Here is a 19,918-nt window from a genome sequence, read left to right as displayed (position 1 = left end):
TAAATTTCCTATTTTCATGTGGGCTACAATTTTCTTGAGCCGTTTTTCATTTCTGATAAAATTATGGAGCGCTCGGAAAATTAAAAAATGGAATAAAACATTGCCATTCGCCGAATTCCCGGCTAAAGTCTAAAAATTATGGAGTTTCCAGGAAAGAAAAAAATTAATTATAAATCGATTCGTATTGTCAAGCATATTTTACCTTTAAAAAAGCATTAGGATATAAAGAAAACTAAAATTTAAATTTTTGGAATAAAATCAACGCGTAAAATATGTTGAATTCTGAGAAATGTACTAACTTTAATTCGTTTTAAATATCCTAGGTGACCGAATTCCATTTTATATTTAATTTAAATTTTTAGTCTGCACAGAAAAGGATTTTTCCGCCGTGGGTGCGTGAAGGAGAAACGTCGATTAGCAATAATAACGCTGGGCTGTGTGGTGGTGTGTATAATTAGGATAACAACAACTATAGTGGCGGTGGTGGTGGTGGTGGTGTAACAACAGTGATATAGGGTGCGGGCGGCCACGGTGGCCGCGCGCGAGTCCAGTGGGGCGGCCACGCAGGCGAGTGGGCGGCCGGAGCAGTCAGAGCGCCACGTCGGCGACGTCCTCGAGCGACGTGCGCTAGAGCCTGGTGGCCGCCGAGCGTCAGACGGCGCTCGAGTAGTGGCCGCCGCCGCCGCCGCCGCCGGCCGCCGCCCGCGGCAGCGTGGCCGCCGTGGCCGCGTGCGGCCCCTCCATCGTGGTGAACGTGCCGATCGTCACGCTTTTCTTCTTCAGCAGCGACGCCGTGTTCATGGCCCGCGACGCGCGCAGCTCGGAGAACACGCGCTGCGGCGCCACAGGCGGCGCCACAGGGTGCGCCACGTGCGGCTGGCCCCCCATCAGCGCCGCCCCGGGACCCCCGCCCGTCACCACCACCACCAGCTGGCCCTCGTCGCAGCACTGCTGGTTGCACACGTCCGGCGCCACCACCTGAAACACAAAAATTCAACCGAAAATTAAATTTTTTTAATTTTATTAATTTAAATTCCTGAAAATAACATCTCATAAGTATAAAAAAGGTTCACGGATCAATTAATAGTAGTTTTGGCGTGCTGGTATGTGGTTTTTGACTGAAAAACGTCGGCATAGTACCAAAAAACGCCGGAAAAATCGCGAAAAGTGACTCCAGGACCGATCTCAGGATGGGTTACCCTGAAAAAGGTCATCGGGGAGTAGGGCTCATCGAGACCTTTCGTTTGAGACCTCATGACTTGAGATCCATCAATCCGTTGAATTTTAACAAAAATAAAACCATTTTCGGAGTCGGAAGGCAAAATAACCAAAAAAATCAAATTTAATTTTTCTACGGGCGCGAATATCCTCAAAATCAGTTTCCAGAATTCAATTAGGCCTCTGTATGCGATGAAACAGTAATGATCAAAATCTGGGTTGATTTTCGGAAAAAATGGCTGATTTTCTATCGGGAAAATCCAAAAACCACGTTTTTCAAACTCCAAAACCTATTGAATCACTCAATTTTCATGCGAAATGGACGAATTTGGTGTCAAAAGACGCGTAATTAAATTTTATAGAGGGCTGCCGTGTTCAATTTTTTTAATTTTTGTCCTGGACTGGAGAGATTGCTGGCGGAAGCCAAAATGGGTCGAAAAATGCCAAAAAACCTTTAAAAATCAACGGCTTGCTAGTTTTTCTTTGAAATCCCACAAAATGTTCTTCATTCCAAACCTATTCAAGATGGCTAGGCGGCATTACCGGGAAAACCTCGAATCGTAATAAATAAAAATTTAAAAAAATTTTAGTTTTTCCAAAATTTAGTCATTAAAAAAATCTCAGTAATTCCAAAAATGGTATGATTTTGGAAAACCGCAGACGGGCGGACGTGCCACACCAAGGGGCATCGATTGGTGCAAAAAACACCGCCCTCCGGCCCACAGGGTCCCTCCCGGGCCCAAAAAACAAAATTTTGTAATGTCCATAACACGTTTTTTGACCTTAAAAAATTAATAACTCAGCTCTTATGGGTCGTAGATTAAAAAACTAAAGTTCGTTGGACACCCAGTAAAATTCTGCGTTGAATGAGTTGAAAAGCGGCCCCCGTCCGCCTTCTAAGCGCGAAAAGCCCCGATAATTGATATAAAAAGCCCATTTTCTTTTGATTATTTTTTTTAAATTCGCTAATGGGCCGGAGGGTGAATTTGACTTAATTTCGATTCATTTAGCATCCAAATGCGTCAACCAGCCGGGTTTGGCGCCAAAATTCAAATTTTTGGCATTTATTTTTATTTATTTTTGAAAGGGAAGCGTAAAAAATTTCTAGGAATTGTTTATTACTGTAAACCATTGTCGGCGGTTAACTGTTTCCAAAAAAAGGAGTAAACAAAGGTGAAATAAATTTAAATTAATTAATTGTAGCGTACCTGGACAAATTCCGCGGGTTTCTTGCGCATGAGAAGCGGATTTTCAGCGCCATCGGCGTCGCAGGCGACGAGGGCCTCGACGGAGCGGGAGGCTGCGGCGTCGGCGGCGCCGGAGGCGCTGGTGGAGGCGCGGTCGTCGGTGCTGAGCGTGCGGCGGACGACGTAGTCGCCGCTGGAGAAGGACTCGTTGAGTTTTCGCTCGAGGCCGGGCACCACGAGCCGCACCATGTCCTCGACGCTGGGGTAGCGCCGCAGGTAGGCGGCCACGCCGAGCAGGGCGGCCACCTCGGCGGCCACCATGGCCGCGCCGGCCGCCACCAGCGACCAGCCGTAGCGGTACGAGAAGTCGGCCGCCGACACCACCACGCGGCCCTGCGCCGAATACACGTCGCGCCGCGGCCGCTCCCAGAAGGCGTCGTTCAGCGCCACGCCGATCACCACCAAGCCGCCGCCCATGCTAAGCCCTGAGGACAGTTCGAAAGGGAAATAACCACATTAATATTTTTTTAATCAATACAAACCGCTGGAAAAAGGGTTAGAGTAATTTAGTGGAACTTTTCGATTTTTTTTTCATCAAATTTCGGCTTCCGGTCACTATTTCTCGCGATTGGGGGTAAAATTAAAAAAATCCCCCAGTGAATTGACTGAAAATTTATCTGGGAACATTTTGAGACCAAATACAAGCTGATCTAATCAAAATCCTAGGACTACATTGATTTTGAAGTTTAAAAAAACGTGATTTTTGCACTTTCTCTGTGGTAAATAAAAAATTCACAATTTTTTTAACGGGGGCCAATATTGGGTTCCCACCGATTTTATCACACGCGCAACGTCACCACGGGTCTGCAAACCGATTTTCAGATTTTTCGCGCCCATAGAAAAATTAAAATTAATTTTTTTCCATTTTTACTCCGTATGATGTTTGCAATAAGTGAAAATAGTTTTATTTTTGTTAAAATTCAGCCGTTCATCCGATTATCGACCACAACCCCTCATCGGACAGGTCTTTAATTGGGCTTTTACCTGCGGTACCCTAACAACCTTTTTCAGGGTACCCCGCGACCTGAGATCCGCTTTTAAAGCTTATTTTAAGTAATTTCGAGCACATTTGGCGATACTCAGCAGGGATTTTTAACCTTTGCCTTTCACCGACCTTCCACAGGTCGTGCGACCTGATGTCTGGCCCCAGACATTTAAATGCACAGTTATTCAAAAACAACATTTAAAATTTAATTTGGAAATAATTTAAATTATTAAATATTGCTTTTTTAAATTTTTGTTTCAATTAATTTAATTTCTGAGGTTTTTTGTAATACAGGATTAATTTTTATTTATATCTATGAAATGGTAACATTTTAAGAATCATCGAAAGTGAAATTGGCAGCTATGTCTTTTTGTTCCGATATAAAAAATTAACCATTTATATACCAAGAACAATGTTTGCCTCTAATTAAAAAAAAAACATTTTAATCGAAGTTAAAAGCATTTTAGCATGAATTGTGTAGGTTTTCATAGGTGAATTAAGCGGTATTTATTATTTTGAGGTTTGCACAACTACGTGGAAACCATGGAAATATAATTTACGCTTTAAAAATATAGCTCAGACCTTGCAGAAATTTCTATTTTAATTTAAAAGTCAGCAAAACCCCCTAAACGTTTCGAAATAATCAATATTTACCTTTTAATTTAATTTAAATAACCAAAATTAAACAACATGAAACACCTCTTTCGTCAAAATTAATTTATTTTCCAGGAATTTTTACCTGGCTAGCCTCAAATGTTGTGCTGATGTTCTGTCTGGCTTTTAAAACGAGCCGAGTGAATTTTTCCTGCAGGAATTCTCTATGGCGCAAACGAGGAGCAATGCGTCTATGCTCTCTCTAGCCGAGAAAAGCCGTGCAATTAGTGCGAGCATAAAATTGTCGGCGTGGCAGGCACAACGAACGCATTAATTAATGAAGCCGCCGCGCGTTTTAAGGACGCCCTCGTCGCAGGGAGGCAAAGAATTAAGCCCTCCGGCTGGCACAATTACCGGCCCGGCTCGGCGCATAATAATGCCATTCGCCTGCCAATTAAACAGCAGGCCTAATTCGATTATCAAACAACTCGCTGCCTCTGCGAGAAATATATTTGATGGCGTCGCGCGCCTTCCCAGAGCTATTAGGCCATTCCAATTTCTTTCCAACAGGATTTACGCAGGCCCTTTGACGTGCCTACAAATGGCCCTTTTTATGCTGCGTTTAAAAATTCAGTTGCGAAAGAGGATTGCGGTTGATTAAAACCCTTGAAAGTTACAAACGTAGCATTAAATTGGCTTGGAAAAGGTTTAGAATGAAAATAGCTTCAGAAGGATGAATATTTTGTTTTTATTTATTCAATAACAGCTGATTTTAGCCCGGTAATATGCGAATCGACCGTTAGATGGCACATCAGGCTGATGGGAATGTAAAAAAATACGCGGGAATTAAAATATTAGGTCGGCACGCCTCTTTTTCGACGCTTCTGGTTGGCCGCTGGACTGCATCCTGATCGGCCTCCATTATTTCGACGCCATATTGAATTCAGACCGGCGTGAACCAAGCACAGATCGCAACCTGGACCCCGGTGGGAATTATGCCTGCGCAGAAGGTTTTAAATTGGGTCACGCATGCGCAGTGATGCAATTTGGCTTCTCGATGAGATGAAGAAGCGATCTGAAAATACTGCGCATGCTTAAGATGCGCACAAGTTTACTGCGCAGCTTCAAAATCAGTGAACTCTTCAAGCTGACTGATATTTTTGTTGTTATATCTTTACGAACAGCTGATTAGCCCGGTAATTGGCGTATCGACCGTTAGATGGCACATCAGGCTATTGGAAAAAATGTAAGAAAATACGCGGGAATGAAATTATTAGGTCCGCACGCCTCTTTTTCGACGCTTCTGATTGGTCGCTGGACTGTCTCCTGATTGGCCTCCGTTATTTCGACGCCATTTTTGCTCCCGATGCATACAAATATCTGTATTATTTAATTTCTTTAATTTTAAAAACAGCGTCTAGGCTTTTTCATGAATTATTTTTTTTTAAAAAAAGCAATAAGAGAGAATTCTTTGCAGTGCAACCGTTTCTTTATTGTTGAAAAACCAAAAAGAAAAATTTCTCAAGTCTGATTCCTAAGCCTGCTCCTTTTTTCTCTCCAGAAATAGTGAATAACACGAGTCGTTTTTGCTTGCTGCTGGTGGTGGTGGCTGTTGCAGCAAGGGCAAGGGGTTAATTCGGCCCTGGGGGTGTCCCGGTCTGGCCGCCAAATATTCCTCCAAGGGCCGATTGCTCTGTGCGTGCGGACGCGCGGGCAAAAAACGCGACCCTGGCCACTCACCCGTTCCGCTTAAGCCACCGCTATAATATGGAGAATGAAGAAGAAAAAAATAGGCAGAAGCGCGCGCGTTGTGGCTAATCTTTGGTAATCAAGGCCCGTTTTCGCCGCACTTGCCGCTGCTTTTTAATGAAATTACTGCACCCATCGCTTTTTACTTTTATATTCGACCCCGAAGGAGAAAGAATTCGCACCATCTCATCTGCACTTAATGTCCGAACTTAGGAGTCCCTCTGGATCTGGATACTGGAGGAAGGAAGTTTTGGTTTATGCTTAGTATGCAGAAAAGATGGAATTCTAAAGGAAATCTGAGAAAAAAAACTATTAAAAAATATTCCAAACGTTTCTGCGGCAATTTGCTGGACTGATTTTGGTTTACAGAATATCAAAAGAAAACATTTTAAGTTAAGAATGCGTTAGAGTTTTCATTTAAGTGTCTTAAAATCGAGAGAATCCGCTGGCTTCATCTATTGGTGGCTTCAATCACTATTAACGGCAACTGGTGAATTAGTAGACGGGTTTTTTTACTTTTTGATCATCTTTCTACGCAATTTTCTTAAGTGTAAAATTCCATTTTCAGTAAACGCATCTTTCAGAACCTCGAAAACATTCAAAATAAAAATTAACCGTTACAAAAAGCAAAAAAATGTGCAAATTAAATTAATTAAAGCGTGTTTTTAATTATTTTTTATATCTTATGGTTGATTTAGACGATTTTGTGTCTGGTTCAAAAGGTTTAATATGGATTTCTATAAAAATCAGACCATTTTTAGATTTTTTACGAATTTATTTCGACTGAATTTTTGAAAATGTTGAAATTTTTAACGATTTCCGCCAGTCATATCTCCTGTCCAGGGCAAAAATTCGAAAACGTGGTCTTCTGTAGACGCTAAAATTGTCTGCGGTCATTTTAAGACCAAATACAAGCCAACCCGATCAAAATCCTAGGAGGAAATAGATTTTGAACTTTGAAAAACGTGATTTTTGCACTCCCTCCTCACGGATAACTTAAAAAAATCGACAATTCACGATTTTTTCCAAACACAGCACAATTATAGAGTTTTACCAATTTCATCACACGCGCAGGACCCCAAACTGTCTAGAAACCGATTTTCAAATTTTTCGCTCCCATAGAAAAATTAAAATTAATTTTTTACTGGTTTTCGACTTTGCATGACGAAAATAGTTTTATTTTTGTTAAAATTCGGCCGTTTATCCGATCGTCAACCACGACCCCTCATCGGACAGGTCTTGGATGGCTCTTTAACCTGAAGTACCCTAACGACCTTTCTCAGGGTACCCCGACCTGAGATTTGCTCCCAAGCTGGTTTTTAATGGTTATTTTCAGTAATTTCGAGCCCAATTGGTGCTAATCGGCATTTATTTTTTACCCTTGACCATCACCGACCTTCCTCAGGTCACGCATGACCTGAAATCGGGTTCTGGAATGTTTTTTTGCGGTTTTCCAGCGTGTTACTTAAATATTCGAGTTTTTTGTTCGATTTCCGCCTCAACAGACAGTTTCCTGGAACCTTCCTTTCAATCAGGTTCAGGTGGTCTATCTGAAATGTCTCTGTGCTTGATTTTCTTGCTTATTTTCAGTTCATGCTCTATTTTGAACCTCAACAAATTTTAAAAATAAAAATTTTCCGCTAGAAAAATTAAAATTCTTCCAATTAGATTAATTTACACACGTTTCTAAATATTTTTTATAGCTCATATACGGTTTCATGTGGGATTTGGAGTTTTTCTTGCACTTTTAATTAATAAAACACTTTTATTAAAGGCTTATTGTTGAAGACCTTTCCGCATCCGCACTCACCCTCGGAAATGGAATAATCTCCATAAATATTTATCGTGATGCTTTCAGCAGCAGATAACGCGCACACGAGCGCCGACCAGAGTTCAAATAATTAATGCTCTCTTGCCGGTGCATGCCGTTGGAATTTATTATCTTTAGCGGCGTCAGCGGATCTCGCGTCGATTTCCTGCAGCGCTAATTGATTAAACAGCGGTGCAGCGTGGCGGAAATGCACTCGCGCTCTCGCGCTCTCGTTCGCTAGCGCAATCCATGCAAATGCAAATGAGAGTTATGTATGTTTCGCCACTCAGCTCTCAGCACAGGTAATTCACAATTCTCGCAGCCAGCTGAGGAAATAAGCAGCTGTTGCCCCGCGCCGTTCCACTTTTATGCACCTTTGCCAATTATATTCGCCCCTTTTCGCCCTCTCGCTGCTAATTTTACGCTGCTCCTGACGTGCCACCGGAACAGCTGCACCGGTCTTTTTCACCTTTGACTCTTGCAGAATTAGTTCTGGTTCTATATAGTCGGCAAATTTAATTGCGAAAGTCGAGAAGTTATATAGAAATCAATGCGCGAGTTTAGTTATTCAATTTTAACGAAACTGTTCGAAGTGTTTTTAACGTTTTTAAATTATAAAAAAGTTCTTTGATTGAATTTTGCGTCTAAAAATATAATAAAAAATTCACAATCTTGGATTTCAATCGTCAGAATTGTTAATCTGCAATTTTTTCTAGCTTTTAATTGGCCTCAATGCTCTAATTAAGCTGACACGTTAGACTTTTTGGAAAAGGAAACCTTATTATTAACTTCAAATTGATTTAATTTTATTCAAGGAAATTTTAGACAAAAAAATACATATCAACAATTTTTGTGGTAAGTGGTATTTCAGTTTAAACATATTTCGATATCTCTGTAATACATTAATTGAGTAGAAAAATCACTTATTTTCAGGCCGATTCACCGTGAATATTCAGCAAATGATTTCGCAAGGAACGTAAGCTCATAGATTTTCCACACTTCTCACAATTTTCTCGGCTTTTATTATTTGTATGGACATTTCTTACATGTCTGTTACGAAATTCTTTTGAGACAAAAGTCTTTTTGCAGTCTGGACATGGCAAATGGCCTACAATCAAGTTATGATGCACAGAGAGATGGTGTTTCAAATATGAGAAATTGTAGAAATATTTTGAGCAGTGAGCGCAAAATTTCAAGTTGGCTTTGTTGTGGATTCTACTCAAATGTGCTTTCAAGAATTTTTCACTTTTGAAGTACCTTTTGCAGGGCTCACACTTGAAACCAAGCTGTTTGTGCTGAGTCCCTCGCGTCATGTGCTCTCTTTTCACGTGGTAGTTCAACAAAGATCTACAGAAGAATGTTTTTGGGCACTTGTCGCACTTGAACAGAGTTTTCTTGCATGATTTCAAATGTGACTGATAGAGTCCTGAACACTGGAAATTATTCTTGCAGCGAATGCAATTTTTTACTTTTAAGTGGCGACATTGGAGGCTCCCCACGGAGACATTCAATTTGCACAATGAACAAACTTTGAAACTGTGCGAACGTCGTATATGAGATCTCAATGAACTCTCAGAGGGGAAAGAATTTCCGCAAATGTGGCACTCAATTGATCTTGGTATATGTTCGTTTATGATGTGCTTTTTCAAAATAGATTTAAACTTTCCTCCATAGCCACAGTCGTTGCATTTAAATCTTTTAACCTCGTTCTCACCTTTGTGAACAGAATCAAAGTGTGTTTTCATATCAAGTTGAGTTTTGAAGAATGAAATGCAACCGATACGAGAGCATTTTACAGGAAAATCTTTGTGAACACGGCGAACATGGCTGTTGTAGTTTCCTTGTTCCTCAATTTCCTTTCCACAAAAGCTGCACTCGAATTTTTTTGGTTCTCTTGAGCTTTCGTGGACATTCTTTGTGTGCTCTGCTTTGTCTTCAAGAGAGTGAAAATAGGTAGCGCATTTGAAATTTTCACATCTGATGGCTTCCTTGTGCATTTTCTTCATATGCCTAGATATATTATTTATATATTTAAATTTCATCTTGCAGTAGAAGCAGTTCAATGGGCGTGAATGTTTTTTGGCTTCTCTTGGTCTACTTTTATCTTCGCTGTCACTTTCAGGCAGTTCAATTTTCTCCAACTGCACCCAACTCTGCTCTAATTTTCCCTCTAAAATGGAAATAAAAATTAAAAAAGGCTTTAATTTTTCAAGCACGCATATTAACCAAAATATTTTCTTCGCAGTTCCAACGCGGCATCATCCAAATCCAAATTCCACCAAACCAAAGCCTCGTCCGCCATTTTGTCGAATTTCCATAGAAACCTGAGGGAAAATTCCTCAAGTAAAATGGAAGAATTCCTGAATTCTTTTGAACTCACTCGGCGTGCCACAGGCAAAAGTAGCAAATTTTGTCCTCGTCCTCGACTTCCTCGGCCAGCTCGTGTCCACAGACGTTGAGAAACCACTCCTGCAGCTTCTCCTTGTCCACATGGACAGCGAGGACAGCACCGTCCGCCGTCGGACGCTCGCAAATCAAGCACAACGCCTTTTGCAACGACATGTCAGAAAGACTACCTGAACCTGAGTGGAAGGTTCTAGACTAGAACCAGGTGGCTCGAGGCGATTTCAGCGCCACTCTCCAAAAAAATGCACTAAAAATACAAACGTTTTCAGTGCCAATGGGAAAACAAGTACCTGATAATGATAACAAATATTGATTTGCTCCATTTTAAGCCGTTATTGATGTCTCATGATATGAGAATAATAGGAAATTTTGGAAATTATATTTTTTAAATTAATTCACAAGACGAGCTTTAATATAGAACTTCTTTTTCGAGGCATTTCAAATCAAAAATAGTTTTAAATGCTTTTTAAAAATCACGAAAACACCAAAAATTTCAGAAATCACGCTCATGACCTTTGAACTTGATCGATGACCTTTAAATTGGTGTTAATTCGATCGATTTTGACGAAACGAATCAAAAGCACACTTGAATTTTTGAATAAAACGAATTTTAAAATTTTAAAAATTAGTTAAATATGAAAATGGATTTGTTCTATTTTATTTGAGCTTTTAGACTGCATCCAAACAAAATCAATAAGGTTTTCTGATGCCAGGGCTGAATTTAAAAATTAGATTTTACCCTCTAAATTAATCGCAAGTGCAAAGTATGTGTTTTTAGAGTGGAATTGCCGCCTTTGGCAGGGGAAACATACACGCAAATCCGATTATTCCTCGCGTGCTTTGGAAATGAGAGTGTGAAAGGCGTCGGTTCGAGTTCAAAGGCGGTTTCGCACTGCTCTCAGGTCGAGGGAAAAAGGCGTGACAAAGGCGCGATCAGTTTAATCCGCACCGAATTTAATTTGCGCCGCCGCTTTTCACGCTCGACAAAACGAATCCGCGCGGGCGGAATAGAATATATATATCGTTGCGAGCTAACGACGCCCGCCCTGCTGCAGAGCAGGCCGCACCACAGATTTCTTTTCTTATTTTCCGTCTGTTTTTTAATATCAATGCAGCGCGCCGAGATGTATTTATACGCGCGCGCTTTGTTGTCCGAGATGTGCTGGGCTTTGGCCGGTTTTATCGCCGCGCCCGCCTCCGCCCGGCACAAAAGCACGCATTGTCGGCAAAAAGAGAAGGATCTGTCCGCAGCCCCAGTACGCAATATAACCAGGGTTGGCGAATTGAAACGCTCGATCGAGAATAAAATCGCCGGAAAAAAAATAAAATCATTTTTTAAATAATTTAAAGGCACGAATGAGTCAGTATCTCTGCAAACAACAACGTTCTAACATTCTAGTCGGGCAATTTTGCTTATTTATTTTATTTATAGCAAGAATTTGGCCTTATTTGACTAGAAAATTGGCTGAGAAACCTCCTAAGTTCCTATTTTTGCGTTTATCCACGTAGGCTGTTTGGTTCCACATTAGTTCCACGAGGTATTGTTTTGCTCCACGTGGATTCCACGTGGTCATTTTGGCTCCACGTGGATTCCACGTGGGATTGTTTAGTTCCACATTGGTTCCTCGAGGTATTGTTTAGCTCCACGTGGATTCCACGTGGGCTGTTTGGCTCCACGTGGATTCCACGTGGGGTTGTTTGATTCCACGTGGGTTCCACGAGATAATGTTTGTCTCCACGTGGATTCCACGTGATCAATTTGGCTCCACGTGTGTTCCACGTGGGCTGTTTGGCTCCACGTGGATTCCACGTGGTCCTTTTGGTTCCACGTGGATTCCACGTGGAACTGCTTGGCTCCACAATGGAACCGTTTCTTTCAAAAATGAATGTGTTTCGGTTTCGATAATCAACGTTTAATAAACTTTCGGTTCCGTGGAACCGAATTGTTCTGACTGGGAGAGTGAGAAAATTAGATTTTCAACAAACTGCCCCATTTTTCCACATAGTGAAAATGCTGACGCAGATATCTTGCTTTCAGAGTGAGCAACCCTAATATAAGTAGCGATCGAGGCGGTGAATGCAGTCTCGGAATTGATCGGACGCGTGAAAGCGCACGCGGATTATCTCGAGATATATATTATATCCGGCGAGAGCACTCTCTCATCTTCTATTGCTTTTCTGCCGCCGCCGGAATTCGGCCAAAATAAACTGAGATCGACGCGCAGCAGATCAGAGCGAGAAGATGACGCAGAGGATTCCCTGCTGCTGCTCCCCAATCTCGGATTGCAGCACAGCGTAAAATGTGATTGGACCAATTTTATTTCCAAAATAATTCTCATATCCAGAGATAAAACCCTGAGTCATTTTTCTCCAGGCTATTTAAATTAAAAAAGATGCTGTTGGAAAATTTCCCATGGGTCCTTCATCTCGAAAACCCGCACCTGTGATGAGAGAAAAGATGAAAATTAAAAAATAAATAAATAAACAAGGCGCTAAACGCGTTCCTAAAAATTCAAGACCTTAATTTTTTATAAATTAAAGTTGAGACCAGACCAAATTGATCCTTCAAGAGACATTTCTCAAGAAACTTCTCAATAGTTCGGCGCCGATAAACTTTTTAATGAAATTGCAGCTGCTGGGCGCAAACGGGTTGACAAGTGTCACCGGCAGAGAGTTTTCGTGTTCGATCGACAGACGATTTAATTAGGAGGAAGAGAGAAATAAATGCTGCTGTTTACGAACCTGCCAAAATGTAGAGCCAGCTGGCCAAAAGGGTTTTCTGGTCGCTGTTGAAGTGGCCCACGAGTGCGAACAGCGTCGCCAGAATCATCAGCACCACCGCCACGCCGCCGAACGGCATTGACCATCTGAAACAATCACAAAAAGGTTAAAATTAATTATTAATAATTCAGGATTTAAAAAATAAAATATTTTAAATGAAGAAAATTTTAATAAAAATTCGCATTAAAATAAAAAAATTGGAAGAGTCGTAAAATTCATCCGCCGATTTCTCCATCTGCCTGACTTCCAGATTAATTTGAACGAGAATCGGTGTCAGGAATATCAATGCGGCGTTGCAGGAAATGAATCGCAGCTTCTCGAGGATGAAAACTTCCTCCGAATAATAATTCTGCTCTGGCGCGACGCGAGCACTTAAAAATTGAGTGTTGCCTGCATCGAGATCAATCGATCTCCTCTGAGAGAGATAGTGCGCGCGTTTTTACGGCCTCTCTACTTTATCTCCTTAAATTTCAGCCCCACGTGAGCTCGCAATCGCTCTGCCGATTGCAAATGTATCCGCAGAGCAATAAAATTCTCGATAGCAAATCGCCGGCGCACATTTTTGCTTTTTTGCTTCGCTGCAATGTCGGAGTTTCATCTCCGGATTTTTAATTTAATATTTTATAAAGAAAAATGTGTTTCCAACCGTTAACCGTTTCTTTATTTGCACTGATGATTAGGCTTCTGTGTGCGAGGCGTAATCGGCGCTGCGCTTAATTGAATCCATTGAAAATCAGCCGCTGTTGTGTCTGTTGTGCAAACAGAAAGAGTTGAAAAACGCTTACGTTAGGCGGCGGCGGCCACGAATGAATGAATGCCACGCTAATTGCACCTCTGCCCCACGCACCGAACGGAAAAATAAAAAATAAACCGTCGGGATGAATAAAAACAGCAGACAACAACAGATTTCCAATACGCAGAGGCAGAAATATTCCATTTATCGAAACACGGACTGGATTTCAAATTAATTAAACTGTTTGAAATTTTATCTGGAATTTAGATCTAGAGAAATATACTTTAGATTAATGAATAATTAAATTCCTCATTTATTGGGAGCTGACTGCAGATGCAGATGGCGCCACCGTTTATTAACAATTTTCTAGATTTTTTTTTAGATTTCACTTTCTTGGTGAAAAAAATTTATTATTGAGGCATTTGCGCTGCCATTTCAGACTCAATCCTGCCAATATTTTTTCTTTTGACTTGCTGAAAACCAAAATCGGTTCAGTCATCACCGTAGAATCGTGAAAAACAATTTTTTGAAATTAAAAAATATTTTCCAACGTTTCTACGGCGAATGGCTGGACTGATTATGGTTTTCAGCACGCCAAAAGAAAGCAAATTAAGTGAAGAATGCACAGCAGCAGGATTGAGTCTGAAGTTGCAGCGGAAGTGCCTTAAAATTAAATTTATTACAAAAATATAAGGTGGCGCCATCTGCGTTGACGGCTTCGAACACCAAGGACTTAACAACTGGTGTATTTTCCCCAGTTGGCAAGTCCATTTAATTTCATTTTAAAAAGGCAAAATAATAGTTAAACTGTAAAAGTCCTATTGTTGATGAAAGGAATTTATCTAAACATTTCTCATCTTTTCGTTGTTTTATTATTGGACGTTTTATGCCTAACTTAATTTTAATGTTTAGCTGACAGGTTCATTTTATTTAACTTTATGGAACAAATTGATTAATTTATTCTATATTAAATAGAAAAAAAAATTTAAATGAATAAAATGAACTTGCCAGCTATAAAATAAAATAAATATAGGCATAAAATGTTAAATAACGAACAAGAAAGCAATGAGAAATATTCAGATAAATTCCTTTCATCAACAATAGGACTTTTGCAAGAGCAAGAATTTTCATTAAGATCTTTTAATAACCTTTCTCTCGGCTAAATCCGCAGTTTTTCTAAAATTTCCAAGAATCGCACTTCTTTCTACAATAAGGAAAACATGCAACGCTTTCCTTTCCTCATTCAATTCAATATAAGAAAAGTCTCGTCTCAATTTAATTCACTGCTCGCACCGCGATAAACAGAGAGCAAACAAGTCTTTTTTTCCGGCGAGGAAGAAACTTTTCGACAACAAAGGGTCGGCCGGACGCCACTTTTCCGGCCAATTTGCTAATTTGCTAATTGGCCCGGTGAGCAACAATTGGCTGGCTGCGTATTTTAATTAAATCGAGCGGCCCGGCCGGCGCTGCTTGTTAATTAGCCACGGCGCAATGCGATGACAAACAAGACGAGCGAGCGAGCGAAACGGCAAAAAGTGCGTGTTCGGAACAAGTTTCGGCCAAGGTGACACGCGCGCGCGCGCTCTTTCATTAGCAGTGCGTTGCGCGCTCGACGCCCAATTATCATGTTAATTACTTTCCGCCGCCAAGACAAGACGCGCGCGCGTGCCGCACAAAGGCGAGCTCAATTTGGACCGACTTCTTCAAGAAAACCACCACTTTTCCCTTTTTTTTGTCTAGAAGACGTCAGCAGGCAACGAAATTATATATATGCTGCCATTTAATTGGAAGCCAGTTGCTCTCCCTTTAATATAACACAGTGGGAATTGTTCTTAATTGAAGTGATTTATTTATTTTATACAAAACAAACTCTTATTTGAAATAGCTAATTGAAATAGAAAGAGTTATTTTAAGAAAAAACAGTAATAAAACCAAATTCTTTATTTTAGCGCTTGTTTTGGGGGTGGCGGCGGCGGCTGTAGGGGTGGAAGGGGGATGAAATTGGATCTAAAAGACGCAGAAGTTTACGGTGAGTCTGAAAAACTTTAATTTTCCGCCGTATAATCCATAGAAGTCGAGTTAGTAAAATTTTTAAAGACGAAAAATCGCGAATTGTGAATTTTAAGCTTTGTTTTTCGGAGACCAGGTGGGGCCCTATTTGGGCCGAAAGGTGCTGATTCTGGTACCAATCGATGCCCCTTGGTGAAACGCGTCTGCCCGTGTGCTGTTTTTAAAAATCAGACCATTTTTCGATTTTTTATTAATTTTTTTTTCATTGAATTTTCGAAAAAGTTGAAAATTTTATGTTTTCCGCCGGCCACATCTCTGGTCCAGGGAAAAAATCTAAAAAAATGCTCCTCAATTAACGAGAAATTTGTCTAGTATTATTTTGAGACCTTTTACGATCCTATATGATCAATATTCTAGGAGTGAATAGATTTTGAACTTTAAAAAAACGTGATTTTTGCACCTTCTCCATTCGGAAAATCAATAATTCGATGTTTTTTCCAAAGTCAGCAAAATTTAAGAGTTTAATTGACTCCGTCACATGCACAGAACCATCGCCGATCTGGAAACAAATTTTTAGATTTTTCGAGCCCATAGAAAAATTAATATTAATTTTTTACGGTTTTTTGACTTTCCGAGACAAAAATGGTTTTATTTTTGTTTAAATTCAGCCGTTCATCCGATCGTCAACCACGACCCCTCATTGGAAAGGTCTTGCACGACACTTCAACCTGCGGTACCCTAGCGACCTTTCTCAGGGTACCCTGACCTGAGATTCACTCCCAGGCTGGTTATTAATGCTTTTTTCAGTAATTTTCAGCACATTTTGCGATAATCGGCATCAGTATTTCACCCTTCCATGTCACCGACCTTCCTCAGGTTGCGCACGACCTGAGATCGGGTTTTGCCGGCGCTGTCGCTTATATTTGGGCACGAATTGGCCGAAGAAATCAAGGGTGACGACTCATTACATCAAAAATCGTAAATTCACAGTGGGAGTCATCTTTTAACGGCTCCAAACACTACAACCGCCTAAGAAAACAATAAAAAAATGCATCACAAAATAAAATTCTAAACGCATCAATCACAATCTAGAGTTTTCCTTTCCATTCAGCGGCATTTTCCTTTATATTCGATCGTCAAAGAAGACAAAGTTGAGCATTGTGAGCTAATTTAACGCCACGCCGGGTTCCGCCGTTCGCTTTTTCCTCTTTTTTGCGTCGCAGCAGAGAGAGAGAGAGAGAGTGTGCGGAGTACGGAGAGAGCGGTGCATCATCATTTCAGAATCACTCGTCGGCACCGGCATTGTGTGCTTTTCGATTCGGCGGATAAAGTGCTGCTTGAATTTCTCACAAATCTCCGCCGGATGACAGCAACTCTTTTTGTCCTGCCGCGCGCCATTGTGCCCTGACAGATTGTTATGCGGTGCGGTGCAGCGCCAGTGCCCAAGCAAACGCGATTCCTCTCATTTTTCAATCGGCCAAATGAAGTCACCGCCACGCTGACGAGATATAGACTCCCTTTCAATCGTCAACTGTGATGAAATTTACTTGAAAAGCCCTGGATTTATTTAATTTGAAATTTATTAAGACCGAAATCATTTTTTAAACCCAAATGAGAGAGCATTTCTATCTGTTTATCAGCAGAAATATATTTTTTTGCACGAGAACCAAACCAATCAAAATTAAACCACGCAGATTTTTATGCAATTGTAGCCATTTTATATATTTTTAAATTGTTTTGGTGGATTTTAGCGGTTTATAAAATTTTTCCCTTCTAATCTCAGGTCATGCGCCACCTGGGGAAGGTCGGTGACAGGAGAGAATGAAATATTGATGCTGAGTATTGCCAAATGTGCTCGAAATTACTGAAAAAAGCATTAAAAACCAGCCTGGGAGTGGATCTCAGGTCGGGGTACCCTGAGAAAGGTCACTAGGGTACCGCAGGTTAAAGTGGCAGGCAAGACCTGTCCAATGAGGGGTCGTGGTTGACGATCGGACCAACGGCTGAATTTTAACAAAAATAAAACCATTTTCATCTCGCGAAGCCGAAAAACCGTAAAAAATTAATTTTAAATTTTTCTATGAGCGCTAAAAATCTGAAAATTGGTTTCCAGATCGGCGATGGTCCTGTGCATTCGACGGAGTCGGTAAAACCCTTAAATTTTGCTGCGTTTGGAAAAAAAAATATTTTCCATGTTATTCTTACGGAGAAAGTGCAAAAATCACGTTTTTTAAATTTCAAAATCTATTTCCACCTAGAAGTTTTGATCAGACAGGCTCATATTTGGTCTTAAAATCATTCTAGACAAATTTTACGATGGTTGAGAAGCATTTTATGTTTAATTTGTTTTTAGTTTGACGACGCACGAGAATTTCAAGCAAAATTGTAATTTAAAAAAAAATCCCTTGATGGATTTAGCTTTCTGTTTATAGCCGTCTGCCGCACTTGGAGAGGGAAGTGTGTGTCTGTCGTGAGTGTCGTGTGTCGGTCGGTTTGGTCCAGCGAGGATTGATTGCATTTGCAAGATGAAACCTGGCCAATGATAAGACAGTGAGTGAAATTAATGAAGGCTGGCGCGGCCGAGTGCTGTCGGTGACGTGTCTCGGCCCACAACAAATGGCGCCGCCACGACACCACCCTCTGTTGCCGCTGTTTTTTTTTTTATCTTTTCCAAGCCGTGTCCGATCAATAAGCACAGATTCACCGGATTATTTACTCTTGTTTTATATTTATTTTGAAATAAAATTGGTTATATTTATAATTTTCATAAGATTAGAAAATTGATTTTAATTTTTGTACAGATTATAGTTATATTTTTAATTAAAAAATATAAATACCACTCCCTTTAAAGTGTTTTAAAATAAAATTCGTTCATCCGCAAATCAATTTTTAGTTGTCTTTACCATAATTAAATTTTTTAGCTCTAATAATTAGTAAAAATTAAAAAAAAAATAGCAGCCTCTGTTTTGTATTTCCAGATCGAGAGGGATGCAAACGCAAACGCAGAGAGCATGGCCACTTTTCATTAGTGGCCGCTCGTTTATCTTGGCTGCACCCGCAAATAAATAAAAATGACAACACGTACTACGTGTCCGTGTCCGCGCCGCGGCTTAACCGACCGACCGACCGGCTTTGCTCCATTCCACAGCTTTTAGATTTTCATTAGATCATATTGGACGGATAGCAGCTAAGGTTGCCACACGACAAAACTATTTTAAAACACATCACACGCTGAATAGTCAAATAGAAATACATTTTTAAAGATAATTTATGATTTGTATGTTGTTTAGACGGCAAATACAATTCAAAATTATAGCTCAAAATCATTTAAACCAATTTAAAACTATATTCTGCAGGCTTTTCGGCTTTTAAAAGCAATCAATTACAAAAATCTTGATTTTTCTTGTAAAATAACACCTTCAAGAAAACAATAAGAACTTTTTCAAATGAAAGACAGTCTTTGACGAATTTTCTGAGCCCACCAATCGATTCCTGAGGGTCGAATTAGGTATAGTGGATATTTTTCCGACCAAAAAGTGCAGCGCGACGTGCGAACCTATTTTCCCGCCAAAACAATATGAACGTTTAACCGAGGACTGCGCATGCGTGAGAGCTGGCTGGATCTAACAAAGAATTCATTCATACAGATGGTCTCTCTGCAAGTGCTCAAACCAGCTCTGACGCATGCGCAGCTCTCGCAAATACGTTCATATAGTTTTGGCGGGAAAATAGTTCGCATGATGCGCTGCCCTTTTTGGTCGTTATAAACATCCATTTTACCTAATTCGACCCTCAGGAATCGATTGGTGAGCTCAGAAACCTCGTCAAAGACGGTCTTTAAATTTATTTAAAAATTCAAGACGAAATAAAGGTTGGCAACCTTTGACTTGGCGGCGTGAGAGTCGAGTGTATATGCAAATAAGTGGTTGGCTGGCACAAAACACGTCTCGAGTAATAATTCTGGCTCGTAAATAACAGCAGGCGGATATTAAACACCTCTAGGTCTCGCGCTGCTCGATTACGGCCGTGTTTCACTTTACCTTTAGCGCGCGGCGGCAGTTGATTTCTGCTTCGGCTCCATTTCCGATGAGCATAAATAGAGCAAGAGAGCGGCAGGGGCTGATCCTGCGAGATCGCGATGAATATTCATCGCACCGGCCAAAGTGCTTTATTGTGTTTCCTCGGCGACGCGCGGCAAATGCATAGCAGTCTTGTGTCGCGCCGTGTTTGCTCGTGTGACGAGAAGAGCCGGCTCCTGGGCTTTGCTTGCTTGCCGCCCCCGCGCCCCATAATCAATCGCCAACCAGAGACCAGACACACACATCTAAATCATTGCATAATTCGATAATTCAGTAAATTATTTACCTCTAAAACATCTCGTTCAT

The 19,918-nt window shown here is 40.8% G+C and overlaps 1 protein-coding gene across 1 annotated transcript in view; it reads right to left on the bottom strand.

The window, feature by feature from the left end:
• Nucleotides 1-349: 349 nt before the first annotated feature.
• LOC135941856 (voltage-dependent calcium channel gamma-5 subunit-like) overlaps nucleotides 350-19,918 on the bottom strand; it is a 306,279-nt gene continuing 286,710 nt past the window's right edge. The window contains exons 3-5 of the mRNA XM_065487605.1: nucleotides 12,752-12,876; nucleotides 2,427-2,890; nucleotides 350-978 (exon numbers count right to left, since the gene is read on the bottom strand). Of these exons, the coding sequence (XP_065343677.1) occupies nucleotides 652-978; nucleotides 2,427-2,890; nucleotides 12,752-12,876 (916 nt within the window). The 3' untranslated portion in view covers nucleotides 350-651. The remainder of the gene's footprint in view (nucleotides 979-2,426; nucleotides 2,891-12,751; nucleotides 12,877-19,918) is intronic.

Source organism: Cloeon dipterum, chromosome 4 (genome assembly GCF_949628265.1).
Source record: "Cloeon dipterum chromosome 4, ieCloDipt1.1, whole genome shotgun sequence".
In the NCBI taxonomy this organism is placed as follows: Eukaryota; Metazoa; Arthropoda; class Insecta; order Ephemeroptera; family Baetidae; genus Cloeon; species Cloeon dipterum.
This window is presented reverse-complemented; position numbering and strand designations above follow the sequence as displayed.